The sequence below is a fragment of the Cygnus atratus genome, chromosome 14 (assembly GCF_013377495.2).
Source record: "Cygnus atratus isolate AKBS03 ecotype Queensland, Australia chromosome 14, CAtr_DNAZoo_HiC_assembly, whole genome shotgun sequence".
In the NCBI taxonomy this organism is placed as follows: domain Eukaryota; kingdom Metazoa; phylum Chordata; class Aves; order Anseriformes; family Anatidae; genus Cygnus; species Cygnus atratus.
This window is the reverse complement of record NC_066375.1, coordinates 8,163,173-8,179,566: the sequence shown is the minus strand read 5'-3', so window position 1 is coordinate 8,179,566 and position 16,394 is coordinate 8,163,173. Positions and strand designations below refer to the sequence as shown.

Genomic DNA, 16,394 nt, shown 5'->3' with positions numbered 1-16,394 from the left:
ATTACGTTCTTCCCCCCCCCCATAGCATTTAAAGTCATAAAAATTCCAGACCAGAGTTGTAAAGACAATCTATATCTTGGTTTATAACTCTATATCCATACATAACTAGATGTTTACTTACTACACATCGTTGTATGAGTTAAATGGAAAACACTTGACAGCAGGACCTAATACACACATACTATCATATCTCTCCTTATGTATCAGGTAGTCATAATACATGATTAAAAACCCCTACATGATGCTTTTTCAAGGAGGATCGTTATTGCCAAAGTTGTTTTCATCTTTGCTCAGAATGCAAAATCCAAACGCTACCACCTCTGGAGTGGTTGCTCTGTATGTCATGTCCAGAGTCAAGCCCTAGCTAGCGACATGGCACATCAAAGTCAAGCAAATCACAGTTGTGCTGTAAGACCAAAACACACGCACACAAAAAAAAAAAACAGATAGGAAGTTCTCAGTGCTAAATGACTGCCGTGCAATGATTCATTCAGAATCACCACCACACGCTCCCTCATATCCTCTTCCTGAGGAATTAAACAGGCCCTTCGACAAGCTAAAAATGGTATACATTCTCTTATTGCTCAGCATTAGTATACATTGGGGACAGGAAACTGCTATCACGAATGCACAGACTTATTCTTCATTCTCAGAAAAAGGAAGAAATTGTGAAGTAATATTTTACTTCAGTATCTGTATAGTGTTTTTTTCAAAAAGTTTGTACATTGCCTTAAATGTACAAGTTCTTCCCATAGTAAGAAAAGGGTGAAAGCAGAGAGTCAATTCATGACAGTAACTCAGTACTGACCTTATTTGGCCACATTTAATGCTCTCCTTCCATTTTTATGGCCAGTCCCAACTGCTGGTTCTCTCTCCCTTAGCGAACTGGCTGGCGAGCTGTAGCTACGTCAGTGCCATGTTTTTGAAACTAGCACGGTTAAAGCACTACCATTCTTGTATCATTACAGTTGTATTTCTGAAATAGGTGTTTATACTGAAATAAGTTATTTCCCTCAAAGTCTAGTTACATTTGGACAAGTCCCTTTACATTAGCAGAAGCATTTGTGCTCCCAGAGGTTGTATGATTTAACTGTCTTGACAGAGATTAACCAAGTTATACAAGAACTAAACTGTGCAGAGAGCAAGCAACACACACCCTCCTTTCTTTAACTAAGAGGTATTGTCATGACTGCTACATCTGTATCATCCCCAAGAAAACCAGAGAACAGTAATAATAAAAATTGCTGCTGGCATCCTCCTTAAAGGCACCAAGAAATTACCCTGTGCTGCTATCTTTCACTCCACTGCACAGGAGGAGACAGATTACTTCCCAGGCCACAGAAGGTGAGAGCACAATGTCTGTCCATACCCTAACAAAACTCAAGTCTGTACGGTTTATTATTAGCTTAACTGTTTGAAACCTTCACTAATTACTACTAAAAATATTAGTAATGAGAAAGTCCAAATAATAAACAATGAGAAAGTCAAATAATAAACACAGCAGAGAATAAATCACTAGTTTTTAATATTTTAAAAAATATAAAACCCTGTACATTTGACAAAAGCTTTTAAAATCAGTCATAGGAAACTGCTAGGCTTCCCCTTCTGTAAGGATGAGACATTATGTAGTTGAACAATTTGTTGCTAAGGCCAACCAAACACACTGGCCTTGAAATTTAATACTAAATGCCAACTGAAGTATTATTTAATACTAAATGCCAACTGTCTCTTATCTGAAAGAAAAAAGTATTTTTTCTTCTGCTTTTAACTGCTCAAATGTACATTTTTTTCATTTTGTTTGTTTTTAATCATTTGGCAGTTCAGTACAATTCCCCATGATTTAAATGCTATAGAAATAGCTGACATTTCTATACGCTTTTTCTACAAATATGCATTTACAAGGAACAATCAATTTATGACGAGTTCTTAACATTTAAAATATAATATGATTTTGGATTTTCCAAATGGATATATCCTTGTATGTCAGACAACATTCCAGTGCCTCTTTTTCATGCAACTATAGTGCTAAAAGCTGCTGTAAAGCTTCCGCTGAAGTTGCTGAAGAGGAATGTAAGTCAAACGCTGCCAGCCACCGTCCGTGCTCCTCAGGTGCCAACAACCCAAGCAGAGCAAAACATTAACTACCAGTCATACTCAGCCAGATATCAACTATCCTCAGCCAGAATCTCAGGATATTCCTCCCAGAACTGGTCCCCAATAATGTCACAGTGCAGGGGAACAACTTTAGTCCTAGTCCGCGTCACTTTAATTTCCTTTTCTTCTGTTTCCTTTGGCAGTTTTATTTTCTTAGTTGTGACTTCATTAACCTGAAAATAGAGTTGACACATTAGCAAACATGTAAGATTTCAGAGAGGATTCACAAACAGATGAGAAAAAAAGCTACAGCAGAAATAACCATCAGCCCTATAGCATGCTATAGCATTTGAATGATGAATCTTTTCAAATAATCTATTCTCAATTTGATGACTAACACGAGTAGTTAGAACTGCACGTCATCATCATGTGGCTTGAAGAAATTAGCTACACGTTCACGTAACTCATTCCAAGTATTCTTGAATAAAGTACAACATTTAAGTTGGAGCTACTTAAAGCAAGTGGGAAACCTCAAAAATGTCTCAGATTACCAAGAAAAAATAATAAGAGCTGCAATCTTTACTATGTTCCTTTACATAAGAGGAAAAGAGTATTAAAGATACTATGAGCTGAGCTACTTTTTTTTTTTTGACTGAAAGTTTCTAGTACATCTGCAGTGAAAACACTTGAGAACCAATCCTGTGAAGAGCCTGGCACAGGCCCCAGTGATTACCATATTAAATGGACAACAGTCATTAAAATATAATTTTTGAGGAAGCAGAATATACTCCCTCAATTCTCAAAGCTGCTAACACTAAGAAACTAACCACATACGATTCATTCAACAAAGGAGATTTACCTAGCAAATACATCAGTCCCGTGAAATTGTATGTAAAACATGAATGAACAGATGACAACGTCTCTCTCTCTACAGGGATAACTTATTTCTGAGACAGACTTCAGAGGCTAGTTTTGATACTACGCTTATAGTTATGTCAAACACCTCTAAAGCAATTAGGCACCTTTCACTACATCATATGGAAAATGTGATTAATTTTAAAATACATTTATAGATACACATCCACAGAGCGTTACTTCCCATTTGGTGATCGTACAGCGTAGCTTGTTGGCTACAGTTTAGCTAGCCAAAACGTGAACACGAAGCATGTGGTAATGCAGTTTTTACCTTCTGCCATATTAAGACAGTTCCTTTTCTATACATCAAAGGCTCATTGTTGTAGTTGATGTTGAATTCAGAAAATAAAATTTCATTCTTATCTCCAGCCAGCGTTCCCTGAGAGAAAATTAAAAAAGAACAAAAACTGTTGAAGACACAAACAACCAACCAAACCGATAAACAGGTTTTTCATCTTTAAATTACAAGGTGCAGTTTCCTTTCCAACTCGAGTAATTATTTCAAACAGGAATATTAAAAAAAGGTTGTTGCTTTTTTTTTTTTTTTTTTTTTCCAAAATCTGTTTTACATTTTCAAGAGGAATTGAAATGAGTCAACAAAATTCAGGAGAAAACCAGAAACAATCTGCTGAAATCTGCACAATAAGACAGTACTACAGGAGGGTCTGAAAATCCATAGTATCTGAGCCCTCCAGTTTTACTTCTTGCTTATAGATATTAGATGGTCACGTGGTTTTTAAGATTTCTGAACTCACTAATTAAAAAATTAAAGTCTTGTTAGAACTCCAGTTAAGATGTGTTATTTGCTAATCATATTATCATCTTTACAAATTAAAAAAGTTGTTGAATGTACATCCGCAAAATGGTTGCCCTAAGAAAAGCCAGAGCTGAGTAGGCAAGACAACTTAGCAAACTGGATGATTTTCTCTGTACCTGGAAGAACATGATCTCAAGAGATTTTTACCTGGAGCCTATCCTGTGCTTGCACTGGTGTCAAACCACTTCGCTGTACGAGCATCCAAAACACCGTATTATAAAGGTTATTAACATGGCCTACAGAAAGATAGAAAGAGATACAGTGTTTACCAAATACTCAGAGGGGGAAAAAAAAAAAAAGCAACTTCATTTCCAGAATTGTAACCGAATAAATAGACAGGATTTTTCTGATCCATTTTTAATGTGCTGGGTATCGTTCAAGACCAGGCTGGATGAGGCCCTGGGCAACCTGATCTAGTGAGAGGTGTCCCTGCCCATGGCACTAGACGACACTCCCAACCCAAACCGTTCTATGATTCTGCGAATGACTAGAAGACAGATTCACGACGCTTCTGAAAAGGGAGAGGGAGAGCAGAGGGAGAAGGGTGCTTCTGTATAAGAAAGGTTACATTAACTTGAACAACAGGGACTACGTATACATGGAGGCCTACAGAGGAAACCCAACAGTCTGTTCCAGCACGAAATATGCAACACTTTTGCTACTACGTGGTTTAAATTGTAACATTCACATCTCCTCCTGCCTGCTCTAAGGAACCTGCTTTGGCAGGGGGGTTGGACCCGATGATCTTTCGAGGTCCCTTCCCGCCCCTTCAATTCTGTGATTCCTTTAAGATCATCTTGATTTAAAAAATGTATAAAAAATTAATTCTATTACTATTTCCTATGATGAATTCACTGCCAGCATGCACCAATACAGTACTAGTCTAAAGACTCAAGATTTTACCCAACATTTCTGCAAAATCCCAACGCAGGGATCCCAGTATTATTAGTAACTATTACCCTGCCAAACTGTGCTTTAACCGTTAAGCACATACGCGGACACACTGGCAATAAGGATGTTTCTGTTCAGGAAGACAATTCAACTGCACAGATCTCCATTCTCTAGAAATGCTTACAGTCTGCTTGTCTCCAGCTGAGGTAGTCCTTTAAGTTTTGGGTGCTGGGATACAGCACAATTCGTCCATCAAATCCCGGCGGGTACAGAAGCTGCTGGTCCTTAAAGTAATCCTTCCAATAGAAAACGTAACTGGAGGCAAACTGCGAGACCACGTGAGTCATGAACTTGCTTGCAAACATAAAGCAAAGGAAAAAGAAAGGAATACACCAATATGATTATATATATCCATGACTTTCTGAAGCATCAATAGCAGTAATCAGTGTGGACAGCATCACTTCTTAAATAATGGTACAACAGAGCAGCAATGGCAGAGTCTTGTGGAAAATAAGAAGTACTAGGAGCCAAGAAAACGAGTTTAGAAAGGGAAACACTTCGTTAAAAGAAGCCTTGTTTTAATCAAAACTTTTTAAAGCTCCGTATCACTAAAAACTACAGAAATAATGCATGCAAAGAGTTTGCACGAAGAACTTGAACCACGTGTGGCACATACACCCAAATATACACCTAAATACAACTCAGCTCCTAGCCTCTGCGTATAGATAAAGGCAGATCTAAAGATGGGTAACAAATTGCAGATTTACAGAGAGATGTTAAAAACAATTTCACTTCCTTAACAAAGCAGCTGTTACCTTGCTCTTCTTTTAAACCATTTACTTTTCCTTTTGAAAACAAAACTGTACTCATCGCTCTGCCCATAAGCGATAGCGATATCCTCCAGCTCCTGCATCACTGTCTGGGCACACTTGGTCATCAGGTGAAGAGCGCGGTCGTCGTTTGGCTTTTTGAACTCGTGTTGCTCAGCAAACCTTCAAAGCAAAAACGGGACAATAAGAACCTTTTAAAAGGTTAGTCCAAAATGCTAACCGACTCATTTGCACCATATTCATTTTCTACGTGTATTGATTTGTAGTATCCGGGTAGCAGTAACGGTGAATTCCCTGCAGGTAGGAAAGAAGTAACAAGAACTAGTGTTATGCTTTCTGGATAACGCGTTCTCTGTCCCATCAGCCTCTCACCCTGATGAGATATGGGGGGGGGGGCAGCCCGGCCCCTGGGGGGTCAGCACCTTGGGGTGGGGATCAGCACCCCGGGGGGTTGTCAGCAGCCTGGGGTGGCCCTGGGGTGGGGGGGGGGGGGGGGGGTGTCAGCACCCAAGGGTCCCCTCCCCAGCCCCCCCCCGCCCCGTCGCCACGGCAACCGCCCCGCAACAAGCGCCTCGGCCCTGGGCTGCCCCGCACCTGTGGAAGTTGCGGCCGTCGAGGCGGACCACTATCCAGCAGTTGGGCAGGCACGTGTCGTCCGCCTCGAAGTCCCGCACGTACTCGAACTTGCTCTTAGCCATGGGGGAGCAGCCGCGGCCCGCGGCCCGCCCGCTGCCCGCTCTGATGGCGGCCGCCGCCGCCACCCGCCAGCACCCCCGCATGGCCGGGGCGGAACCGGAACCGCCGTCACCCCACCCCCGGCCCTTCTAGCCAGCCGGGCGGACCTCTCTATGCCCCTAACGCGGTCTCCATAGCGACCGCAGTGGGAGGTGAGCCGCGAGTGGGCGGGGCGAAGGAGGCAGCGGCCCGCTCCCATTGGCCGGCGGCCGCGGCGCGAGGGCGCGGCGAGCGTTGGCGGCCAACCGCGGGCGGGCAACGGCAGTGGCGTCATGGAGCGGGGCGGGGGCGGCGGCGAGCCCGGGCTTGGCCCCGGCCCCCAGGGGCTGGGCGGGGACTGCGGGGAGCCGCTCCCGGAGCGCCCCCTCAGCGCCGAGCGGCCCCGGCGGGGAGCCGAGGCCCCTGCTGAGGGCGGCGGGGAGTCGGGGAGCGGGACGGGGAGCCCCGCGGCCGCGGGGGGAGCCCCGGGGGAGGCTCTCGGTGGCCCCCGGACGGATGCAGGGCGGGGAAGGGGCGGCGGGGATGGGCGGCGGGGCAGCGCGGAGGAGCCGCGGGGAGCCCCCAGGGCGAGGGCGGGCGTGGGGGGCTCCCCGCACGGCTCCCCGCACGGTCCCGGTGCCGGTATCACGGCGGCACAGCCCCGCGGGGAGCCCCCGGGGGTGTTGCCCCAGGCGCTGAGGGTCCCCCTGGTGCTGCGGCCGCTGCCCGCCGCCGGCCGCCTGCAGCTGCAGGGCCCGGTGCCCGCCGAGCTGCTCCGCCTGCCCCAAGTGCCCCTGGAGCAAGTGCCGCTTAAAATGCAGGCGTTGCTCGAGCCGTCGGTGAAAATCGAGACCAAAAACGTGCCCCTCACTGTGCTGCCCTCCGACTCAGGTATTGAGGAAGCAGGTTTGTAGGGTTGCAGCGAGCGGCACGCAGCTGGCAGGTTGTCACATGGGAAAACACAAAAAAATAGCAGGAAAATAACGTTAGGGTGGAAAAAAAAAAGATAGAGAACCACCTCTTTGAATATATTATTTGTAAAACTGCCTAATTCAGGGTAGGGTGTGCATGTACAGGAGCACAGAGCTCTAGTAGTTGGCTCGAATCAATACAGCTTTGTCTGTTTGCTCCCTGACTGTATTAAACCCCTTCATAACTTCAGAATCACATCGAATTTTGATGGCAAGTTTAAGTTTAGACATCTGTTGATCCTTAAGATGAAGCATTCATATGCTTCTCTGAGAGAATTTGGACGTGTTAAGTGACAAACTTTGTACCATTTGGATTAAAAGCTTTTTGGAAAGAAAAGGCTTTTAAAATTTATACTTCTGACACTTTTGAAATTAATGACTTTAAGTGAAATCCTGAGGATAAGAATACTTCAGCCCTTCATTGATAATGTGGAACAACAGTCTATTTCTAAGGCTTTTTCAGAGAGGAAGTTGTTTGCTGAGGGATCAGTTGTGAAAGGTCTGGATGTTCGTAATGTCACCAGCTCATTTCAAATGCAGCCTGTTTACAAAGACCTAAATCTGGGTGTCATGTAAAACTTTTGGTAAAACAGATTCACCTAGCAAATGAGTGTCCATATCTGAGAAGAGAGGAATAAATAAATAAATAAATAAATAGAGACCTAGAACAGCAGCAGCTGAGAAACCAGAGACATACCACCATTAGATCTCATCCCAGCAGCATTAGGGCTTTTGGATACATAGTTCTAGTGGTGATGACAAATTTGTAGTGATATGTCTGTGCTATACAGTGCTTAATTTATAAATTCATAAGTTACAGAAAACAGTCTAGCCAAGTGAAAAACAAACTGTCTTTAACAGTCACATTTCAGATTTTTAAAAACAGATTAAAGAACAAAATCTATGTAAATAATGCCTTATGCAGTGCTTCAGTGGAGGTTATAGAGGTACTCCCTTGCACTTTTCTAGGAAGTGCTCTCCAAACATGCACTGAGTTCTGTTGTGTTCCAAAGCTCTAGTAATTCTTTTGACTGTTGCCAAATACCCTCTTGATATATTATTAAGTGTAACCTGTATCACATATATTGCCTGGAAGATGATCCTCTTTCCTCATTTTGTTGCATAGGAATGCCAGATACTCCATTTAGCAAGGACAAAAGTGGCCACGTAAAGCGTCCAATGAATGCATTTATGGTGTGGGCTAGGATTCATCGGCCTGCTCTAGCCAAAGCTAACCCGACTGCCAATAATGCAGAAATCAGTGTTCAGCTCGGGTTGGAGTGGAGCAAACTGAGTGAAGAGCAGAAACAGCCCTATTATGATGAAGCTCGGAAAATAAAACAAAGGCACAGAGAGGAATTTCCTGGTAAACATTTATTTATTTATCTCAATAGTTTAGAAGTGCAGGATTTGTGGAAAAATTGATTTCTTTTATTAGAGCAAATAGTAGAGTTGGAAAACATGACAAAAATTTCAAGCACTCAGTCCTTCTATCAGCTTTATAGTACCTGAAAGTATATTCCTTTCTTAAAGTATCCATAAATGATAGTGGCATCTTTTATAGCCTCTAAAGTTTCCTAAATTCTTAGCCCACCACAACTATAGCATCTCCTGCATGGGTTAAAAGCCTCATGCTCTGTACAGAGTTTATTCTGAACGTGGATGCAAAAAGAGCTGCCCAGGTGGTCTGTGGTGACACATGTATCCTTCCTTAAAAACAATAAATGGAAAGTGCCACAGGAAGCACAAGTGGCACTGCATTCTGTGGGATTCTTCAACTTTTAGACTGGGGATTCACAAGTAAGAGTGTGGAATATGTTGTTCCTCAACCTTTTGCCAAAAGGATTAAAAATTTGAACCCTTACCAAATTCATTTGTTCATAGCACTGCAGTTAATTAAAAGGACACTAATAAAACAAAGCACAAGTATTTGTATTTTGAACACTGTGAAAGCTGTTGAGACATCAGGTGTCATAATCCTTTATCCCTGTGATGTCATAATCCTGCTAGTTCACTGTTAAGGCTAACGCTGGTAGACAAACATGATTAATGTGTCATAAATACACAGAAGATGAAGAGTAGCACTCCCTCCTTGCACCCTTCCAAAAAAAAAAAAAAAAAGTGTTTGGGGAGGGGCTTTAAGGTAGCATTAAGAGTTAGCCTGAGTTGCTAGCCTGTGTAAGAAACAGCTGCTCAGTAAAAAACAGTATGTTTATAAGTCTGCTAGTGCTTGATCAGTGTTGTAAGTCAGAGGCCAACGTACTCCTTATTGCCAAAATCTATACAGGATTCCCGGTGGGCCATATGTTCAGTTGTCTCTTGTAACCTGCAGGTATATGTTAAATTTATGGGGTAAGGAAAAAAATCAGGAAAGATCCACATTTTGAATACAGTCATGGTTTTCTTCTGGATTGAAAGCCCATCATGCAGTGTTGTGTTCTCCATCGTATGCTTTCCTTAGTTGTGCCATGTCACATCCCACTGTTCTGTATTTATGTGTGTCACAAAGCTCTTTTGATTCAGTAACATAAAAACAGTGCCCAAATGTGTCCATTTTATTTCTACCTCTGCTAAAATTCCCCATTTGCTAGCTCACTGGCACAAATGGAGTTTTGCCATTGACCATTGGAGCAGTTTAGGGACTCTTCTTTCTTTCTTTTTTTTTTTTTTTTTTTTACTTTTTCTTTCTTTACATATTTCAGAGTTATGGCTACAGTAGTTTTACATAAAAAAGAGACCATCCCATAAACGGGGTGTCTGCATCTTTTTCATCTCTGACAGGTTGGGTTTATCAGCCACGACCAGGCAAAAGGAAGCGTTTTCCACTGAATGTCTCTGGTCTACTTTCCGGCACCACTCAGACTATCATCACTGCAAATCCAGCTGCCGTTCTTCCCTTCCAATCACCTGGGTACTCTGTTGTCATCCCCACCGTTCAGAACAGTATTGGACATCCAGTCTGTGAGTTTTCAATACTGAATGATTTTTAAAATTAGGAATCTACCTATTAAAGTTGCATTTAACCTAGAAAGATCCTTTTTATAATCAGTCCATATTGGCAGTAAAATAGGGTGTGCCGTGAAAGCCCACAGGCAAATATAATAGCTAACCTGCAGCCCCTCACATTTTGTGGTGAAAGAGCTCTGTCTCTGATTGCAAGGACAGCGGATCACAACAAATAGCTTTGGTCCAAGCACTGGACCTTTTCTCTTTAAGTATGCTGACTCAAATGAGTCTAATGAGACAAGAAAACTAAATGCCTGTTTATGCTAGATGGTGATATTTGGAGATGTAAAAGAGAACACTTTACTTTGTTCAGGTGAAGTTCTGACTTAGGATGTGATCTGTAAATTTGACTGAATAAGCTATTTTTTGTGTTCTTATGCTAGTGTGGTCCTTTGGGTGGTCCTTTGGGGACCAAGAGTTGAACTTGATGATCCTTGTGGGTCCCTTCCAACTCGGATATTCTATGATTCCAAGATTCCATGATATTATGGTGTCCTCACATGCTACTATGTTTCATTCTGAAGTTTACTCTCCTATTGTGGTTCAAATCACTCTTAAATACAAATTGTAAAATCTAGAAGCATTTAAGTCCAGTTGACTCAGAATTTAGACTCCTGGGCTAGGTAGTGGTTTTTGAAAACACTAATGCAATGTGTTTTGAAATCTTGTTGTATAAAGGCAGCCTTTAACATACAACATGATCTCAAGTGTACATCTGCAAAATGTTTCAGTGAGATTGGCTGGTGGGTGCATTCATTGGTGAAACAAGTAAGAAAATATATTGGAGAGTTGTGTGTTGTAATTACTGCTTCTGCTCCTCACTGCTGCTTTGGCACCATGCAGATTTATTAAGAATTTGGCTCATTCCGTCTCAGATGGTAAATGTGGCAGGTGTTCAGAGCTTCAGGCACTAAGTGCACACTCCTGCCCCATTCTGTGGCTATCCCAGAACGCGATACAGTCCTCACTAGCCTCACAGCCTCAACACTCACCAACCAATCCATTATTCATTCACCTTTTTCTTCTTGTTGAAGGAAGCTTGAGTGTGTGGACTCCAAAACCACCTGTCAGAACACACATAGGCCGTGACGCGTGACTGAGAGTTGCAGGGAAGTGATGCTAGGAAGTGTTTTGGAGAAAGTGATTTTGGCCCTAGTGATTTTGGTTTTGTTACGCCACTGTTTGTGACATCTCTTCCTTTACTCATGTCTGATAAATAACAGCTCTGTTTCCTAAAGGTGAAGCTCTTTCTGCCATCCGTCTGCCAGCTTCTTCTGTTCAACGTCCAGGTCCAATGACTCTTTTCCAGTCTACTTTTGCGAGCACCACATCATTGGCAGTTCCAGCTCCAACCCTGCCCCTGCACCCTGTAATTGCAACACAGCACTTTGCTGAATCTGTTCAGACAGAAGCTTGTGATGTATCTTCTGGATCCACCTGCTCTCTGAAGAGACTTACACCAGTTTTTGTTGAGAGCTCCAGTAGAAACCCAAGTAACACAGTCACTGCTCATGGCAGATTTTCCGTTTCTACCATTGAGCTCCCAAAGGAGTACTCAGGGCTTTCTGCTTGTCCTAGAGGAGTACCTCTTTCCCAAGCTACTCCTCTTCCTCACTCACATCTCTATGAGAGTCCTCCCATTGGGCAGCCAGTTCATCTGTTTGGAGCACCTCCTCGATTTTCATTTCATCACCCTTACTTTGTACCTGGACCTTACTATTTCCCCTCAAGGTAATGCAATCCTTCATTTCAATACCAGCGAGATTAAGTGCTAAAGGGCTTCGACTTTTAGAAAGTAGATGGAGCTTTCAGTTCTTGAGGCAAGAATGCAGTGCCAGGAAGGAGAGCTGCTCTTACCTTCCTATAGCTCCTCTGTGGTTGGACCTGCTGGCCTGGGGCTGTTTGTAATATATGCCCAGTTACTGAAGGCTCCGTGGTACTAATTTAGTAATTGGCATTCCCAAGCCCGCAGTAAACAGAAGTATCCTCTCTCCACTTTGTGCACCTAAGATGCACGACATCTGGTTTCTACAGAAAAGTATTAGGTAGAGATAGATAGTGTAAATATATTTTCAAAATGATCAGATACAATTAAAGTAGGTGTGTGAGATGTCTCCCAGCTACTAGGATTGCAGCTGTCATAACTACCAGTATTTCTGAAATCCAGCCTAGTGGGAAATGTCTTCAGAATTCTTACGTAAGTAAGTAGTCCTTACTAGTTTGTCTTTGCAGTCTCTGGGCAGTAAATGAGAGAAGATCACTTAATCAAAGAACTTACAAGCTAACACATGCAATATCCCGTGGGTATTTCCTAAGCTAAGTATGCACAGAAAGTACCAGTGTCCTCACACTAAATTTCTCTAACACCGTGTAGATTATATGTGTGTCATTTTGCATCAGAATACAAATTCCAAGAGGACACAACAAAGACAGTTATAGTTTGGCTTAGGAACTTCTTGCAATTTATGTATGTATTTATTAGTAGCAATCACTGTAATTTCTTTAAATACATTGACAACCACATACGGGGCACAAGGATTTTCTCTCAGTCCGCTTGTTTAATAACAACTTAATACACACAAGAGGTCATTCAAAGAATAAATAAGAGTGTTTTACCCCAGCACTGTCACAATTTTTGGTACATAGAAGTAACAAACTGATTTTGGATACTTCATTTTACTATTCTGAGTATGTACATTAATATACTGCAGGCTTACCTGATTCTATTTTATCCAGTATATTATTTAATTAATATTAAAAAAAAGATGACTAGCTTAGAAAAATTAGTGCCATTCTGATTGTCTTAGCTGAATGGAAATCTAGGGAATCTGCATTTCTGAACGACGCTTTCAATCTCTTTCATTGCAGCACGTGCCCATTCAGCCGGCCTCCATTTGGCTGTGGGAATTTCTCCAGCTCAGTGCCAGAATGTCTTGGCTTTTATGAAAACAGGTACCAGAAGCAGGAGATGAAGTTTTCGGTTCTGGACAGAGACTATCCTTTCAGGGAATACCCAGAGGAAGTCGTACACGAGGACTCACACAACTGTGAGAGCCTTGAGGAAGTGACCTGTCACAGCAGCCACGGTGAGGAGGAATGTGTAAGCCCCATACCACAACTGGACATTGGAGCAATTGAGAAAGTTTTGTCAGCCACCCCACCTACTCCTTCCAGCATCCAGCTAATCAATGTGACTGACAGTGAGGAGGAGGAAGAAGAAGAAAAGGTGTTGCGAGAGCTGTAATTTTTAAAACAAATGATAAGCCAAGGAAATAGAGAACTGGAAATAAATCTTTTCCTCAGTACCATCTTCAGAGAGTGTGTTCAATGGGAAACCTATGTAGCTTGAGCAACCTGTGCATGTCATTTTGAGGACTTTGATGATCTGTTTGTATTTTGAGAGGTCACATAAAGAACTGGGGATGTGTAAAAGCCTCTGAATTTCACCTGGTTCATCAGGGCATTGTTTGGACTCTAGCTCAGGAAATCGCTTACACAGGAACTTAGCTTTAAGCATGTGACAATGTACTTTCTGAGGAGAGATATGTTTAAGCACATCCTTTTAATGCTCCTCTGAATCAGGATACTGCCTTTTATTGTTTACAGACATTTTAATGGTATTTGCTGTAATTTTGTAGGTATTACTTTTAGGAGTTTTAACAAGAGAAATAATTCTGTTTTATTACTGTAATGTAATTCTTACTACAGTAAAAGACTATGAGGCCTGGAAAGTGAAGTCAAGAATGATTCTGCAATGCTTTATATTTTTGCTTTGATAAGACAGTTTTAAGTTTAATTTGGTTAATTTTTAACTTTACTCTGTATGTGTGGTATGAATGTTATATAATGCACTGAAAATTTAGATTGGTTTCAGTAATATCTTAGTCTGTAGCCAGTTCCATTAATGAAAATGGATTGTCCAGAAGGTATGGGGAGGTATGGTAGCACCCAGAGAGTGGAAAGTGGATGGGATCTAGCCCTGTGACTTACATTAGTGGATTGTGACTTGATCCCTGAGTGTAGTTATTACTGTAAGGAATTCTCCATAGAATACCAAATTCTCTGAAGAATATCAAAGGCTTTTAATAGAGAGAGTATCTGTACTGTACTCAAAGAGTAAAGAAATTCAAAAGTTTTTGACCAAAATATGTAATTAATGTTACTAACATTTATTTTTCTGTTTTATGAAAGGGATGGTCGTTTCTTTCTGGGAATCCTGTTATTTTACTGTTGTTTATTTGAATAAACTCACCTGAACAACGTACCAATAGTGTTTCATTTTAAGCCATGAACAATGAACTGAGTGGGGACGTGTAATTCGTGATTTATCTAACTCAAAGACTTACAGTGCAGCTAAACTGCACATGCCTAGAATGACAAGCTCAAATCAATTTTCTAGACAATTTTTGCAACTAACGGTAGTGTATACATATATGTGTGTGTATTTATATTTATAATTATGTAAGTCCAGCTACCACAGAAATATGGGAAGAGCTAAAAAACACAGGAGAAGTACATTCATGCTGGGCTGGCAGCGTTCTAAGCAATGATTCAGAAGAAGCTACACTGATGTCTCATCTAGCACATCCTGTCTTGTGTGGGCTGTCACACCAGACCTGCTGGACCTTGATTGCCCTGTCTAACCTAACGCTTAGGCCCCCCATATCCATCCACTAAGACAGCATTATTGATAAAGACAGGTACCAATGAAGTTTCCATATGCCTCAAAAGGTAAGCCTAAATCAAGGCAGAGGAGATATCCTCGGGGTTCTTTGCGTTTTAACGTTTTAGTCTTATATCAACATTTTAATGCTTCTCTGGGCTCTTAGTTCCATTTCCAAGCTTAAGATCATTTGAGAACCACTGCATTTTGTAGTTAAAGAGCACATTTAAAAGCATGGGTAAATACTGCCTACACTACATTGCAACTGTGTTGTAAGCAGCCCCCAGCTCCTACTGCATCTGTAATGCAGATGAATCGTTAAGAAGAAAGTCTTATAAATAGTAGAAAGTGTCTGTTACTAAATTATCTTCTCAATGAAAGCTGATCTGGCCTGCAGGAATGCATGTGGGCAAGTATACTAATTCCTAAACAAGTATGTTTCAGGGTATAAAACAGCTGTTGGTGGGATTATTCTCTAGATCTAACTTTCTTCTTTCCCTTTTTTCCTTTTTATACACAACGGAATAGGATATAAGACATATTGCAGTGCATACTCTAGTGCAGAATCTAGAATGGTTGCCTTCCACAGACAATTCACATTTACTTTGTCCTATATGGGGTGTCCAGCGCTGTTTAAAGGGAAGTGCCTCCGAGCTGCTCAGTTGTACCCAGTGCTAATGGTGAAGCTGGTGCTGAGGTACATGAGCTTCAATGGGTCGAGGGATTCAGCATTTGCTGTGCTGGGTCCATCTGCTAATGGGACCTTTGCTGCTCATTTAGGAAAACATAGTATTATACCCTCAATGGAAATCTGCTCTGTTTAATACCACAAAATTCATATGAAGAGAAGACTGAGGATTAACACATCCTGTATGTCAGTTTGAAACAAAATGTAGGGCCGATCTTTCCTGTCCTTCCAGGTAGAGCTGAAGTCCCAGATCGGTTACATGGAACCTGTGTCTGTAGAACTACAGCACTGGACCCAGCCATCTGTGTTGTTTACCGTAATCTAAACTAAAAATCACCTTGTGCACTTCTCAAATTGATATATATATATATACATCAGATGCAGATATTCCAAAGTTTGTTTTCCTCCTTCTTGGCAAAGTCTCGACATTTTGTAGTGCTTCCTGGTGTGCCCACTGCCTGTGGCTATTCTTTTGCAGAGATGACTTTCTGCTCCAAAGTTATGGAACATTTTTATGGACTGGATGTTATTAAAAGCCCTTATGTTATTATACCTGTTCCTCTTATGAGAGTAAACTGCTTCTGTATATTCAGTCTCAGAGAAAACACAAGCTTGGAGAAGTTTGCAGTCAGTGTGGAGAGGACCACAGTGCTCTGCATATACAAATACAGTCAAAGAGATGCAGCGTGTCAACACATACAACCTCGTACCATTAGGTCCACTTGGCTGTAGGAATGAAGCAAAAGTAGCAGCAGTGGCCCACCCTTTAAAAAAAGCGTAGGGAGCATTTTGGTAGTATTTCACT

At 41.9% G+C, this 16,394-nt stretch overlaps 2 protein-coding genes across 4 annotated transcripts; one reads left to right on the top strand and one right to left on the bottom strand.

Annotated features, from left to right (window-relative positions):
- Positions 1 to 1,506: 1,506 nt before the first annotated feature.
- Positions 1,507 to 6,356, bottom strand: THG1L (tRNA-histidine guanylyltransferase 1 like). 3 transcript variants are annotated; one of them, XM_035559851.2, is made up of 6 exons: positions 6,142 to 6,356; positions 5,533 to 5,709; positions 4,902 to 5,071; positions 3,974 to 4,062; positions 3,281 to 3,388; positions 1,507 to 2,327 (listed from the first exon to the last, which is right to left on the bottom strand). In XM_035559851.2, the coding sequence occupies exons 1-6, from the start codon at positions 6,324 to 6,326 to the stop codon at positions 2,166 to 2,168; spliced, it is 891 nt and encodes a 296-aa protein (XP_035415744.1). In that variant the 5' UTR covers positions 6,327 to 6,356; the 3' UTR covers positions 1,507 to 2,165. The 3 variants fall into 3 exon arrangements, with proteins under 3 accessions (XP_035415744.1, XP_035415745.1, XP_035415746.1); XM_035559852.2 differs by lacking the exon at positions 6,142 to 6,356 and having other exon boundaries at positions 4,902 to 5,067; positions 5,533 to 5,680; XM_035559853.2 differs by lacking the exon at positions 6,142 to 6,356 and having other exon boundaries at positions 4,902 to 4,981; positions 5,538 to 5,599.
- Positions 6,357 to 6,554: 198 nt separating this feature from the next.
- On the top strand, positions 6,555 to 13,482 carry SOX30 (SRY-box transcription factor 30). Its single transcript, XM_035559615.1, has 5 exons — positions 6,555 to 7,152; positions 8,359 to 8,598; positions 10,014 to 10,193; positions 11,477 to 11,969; positions 13,107 to 13,482. The coding sequence occupies exons 1-5, from the start codon at positions 6,555 to 6,557 to the stop codon at positions 13,480 to 13,482; spliced, it is 1,887 nt and encodes a 628-aa protein (XP_035415508.1).
- Positions 13,483 to 16,394: the final 2,912 nt, after the last annotated feature.

Bases quoted from the DNA above. Each gene is read 5' to 3' on its own strand.
- THG1L (XM_035559851.2), bottom strand. From the start codon at position 6,326: ATGCGGGGGTGCTGGCGGGTGGCGGCGGCGGCCGCCATCAGAGCGGGC. The intron at 3,389-3,973 runs GTAAAAATCTCT...ATTTTCTCTCAG, and splicing joins AAGCACAGGATAGGCTCCAG to GGAACGCTGGCTGGAGATAA. The intron at 2,328-3,280 runs GTAAAAACTGCA...CTCTATTTTCAG, and splicing joins CTGTCTTAATATGGCAGAAG to GTTAATGAAGTCACAACTAA.
- SOX30 (XM_035559615.1), top strand. From the start codon at position 6,555: ATGGAGCGGGGCGGGGGCGGCGGCGAGCCCGGGCTTGGCCCCGGCCCC. The intron at 8,599-10,013 runs GTAAACATTTAT...CATCTCTGACAG, and splicing joins GCACAGAGAGGAATTTCCTG to GTTGGGTTTATCAGCCACGA. The intron at 11,970-13,106 runs GTAATGCAATCC...CTTTCATTGCAG, and splicing joins CCTTACTATTTCCCCTCAAG to CACGTGCCCATTCAGCCGGC.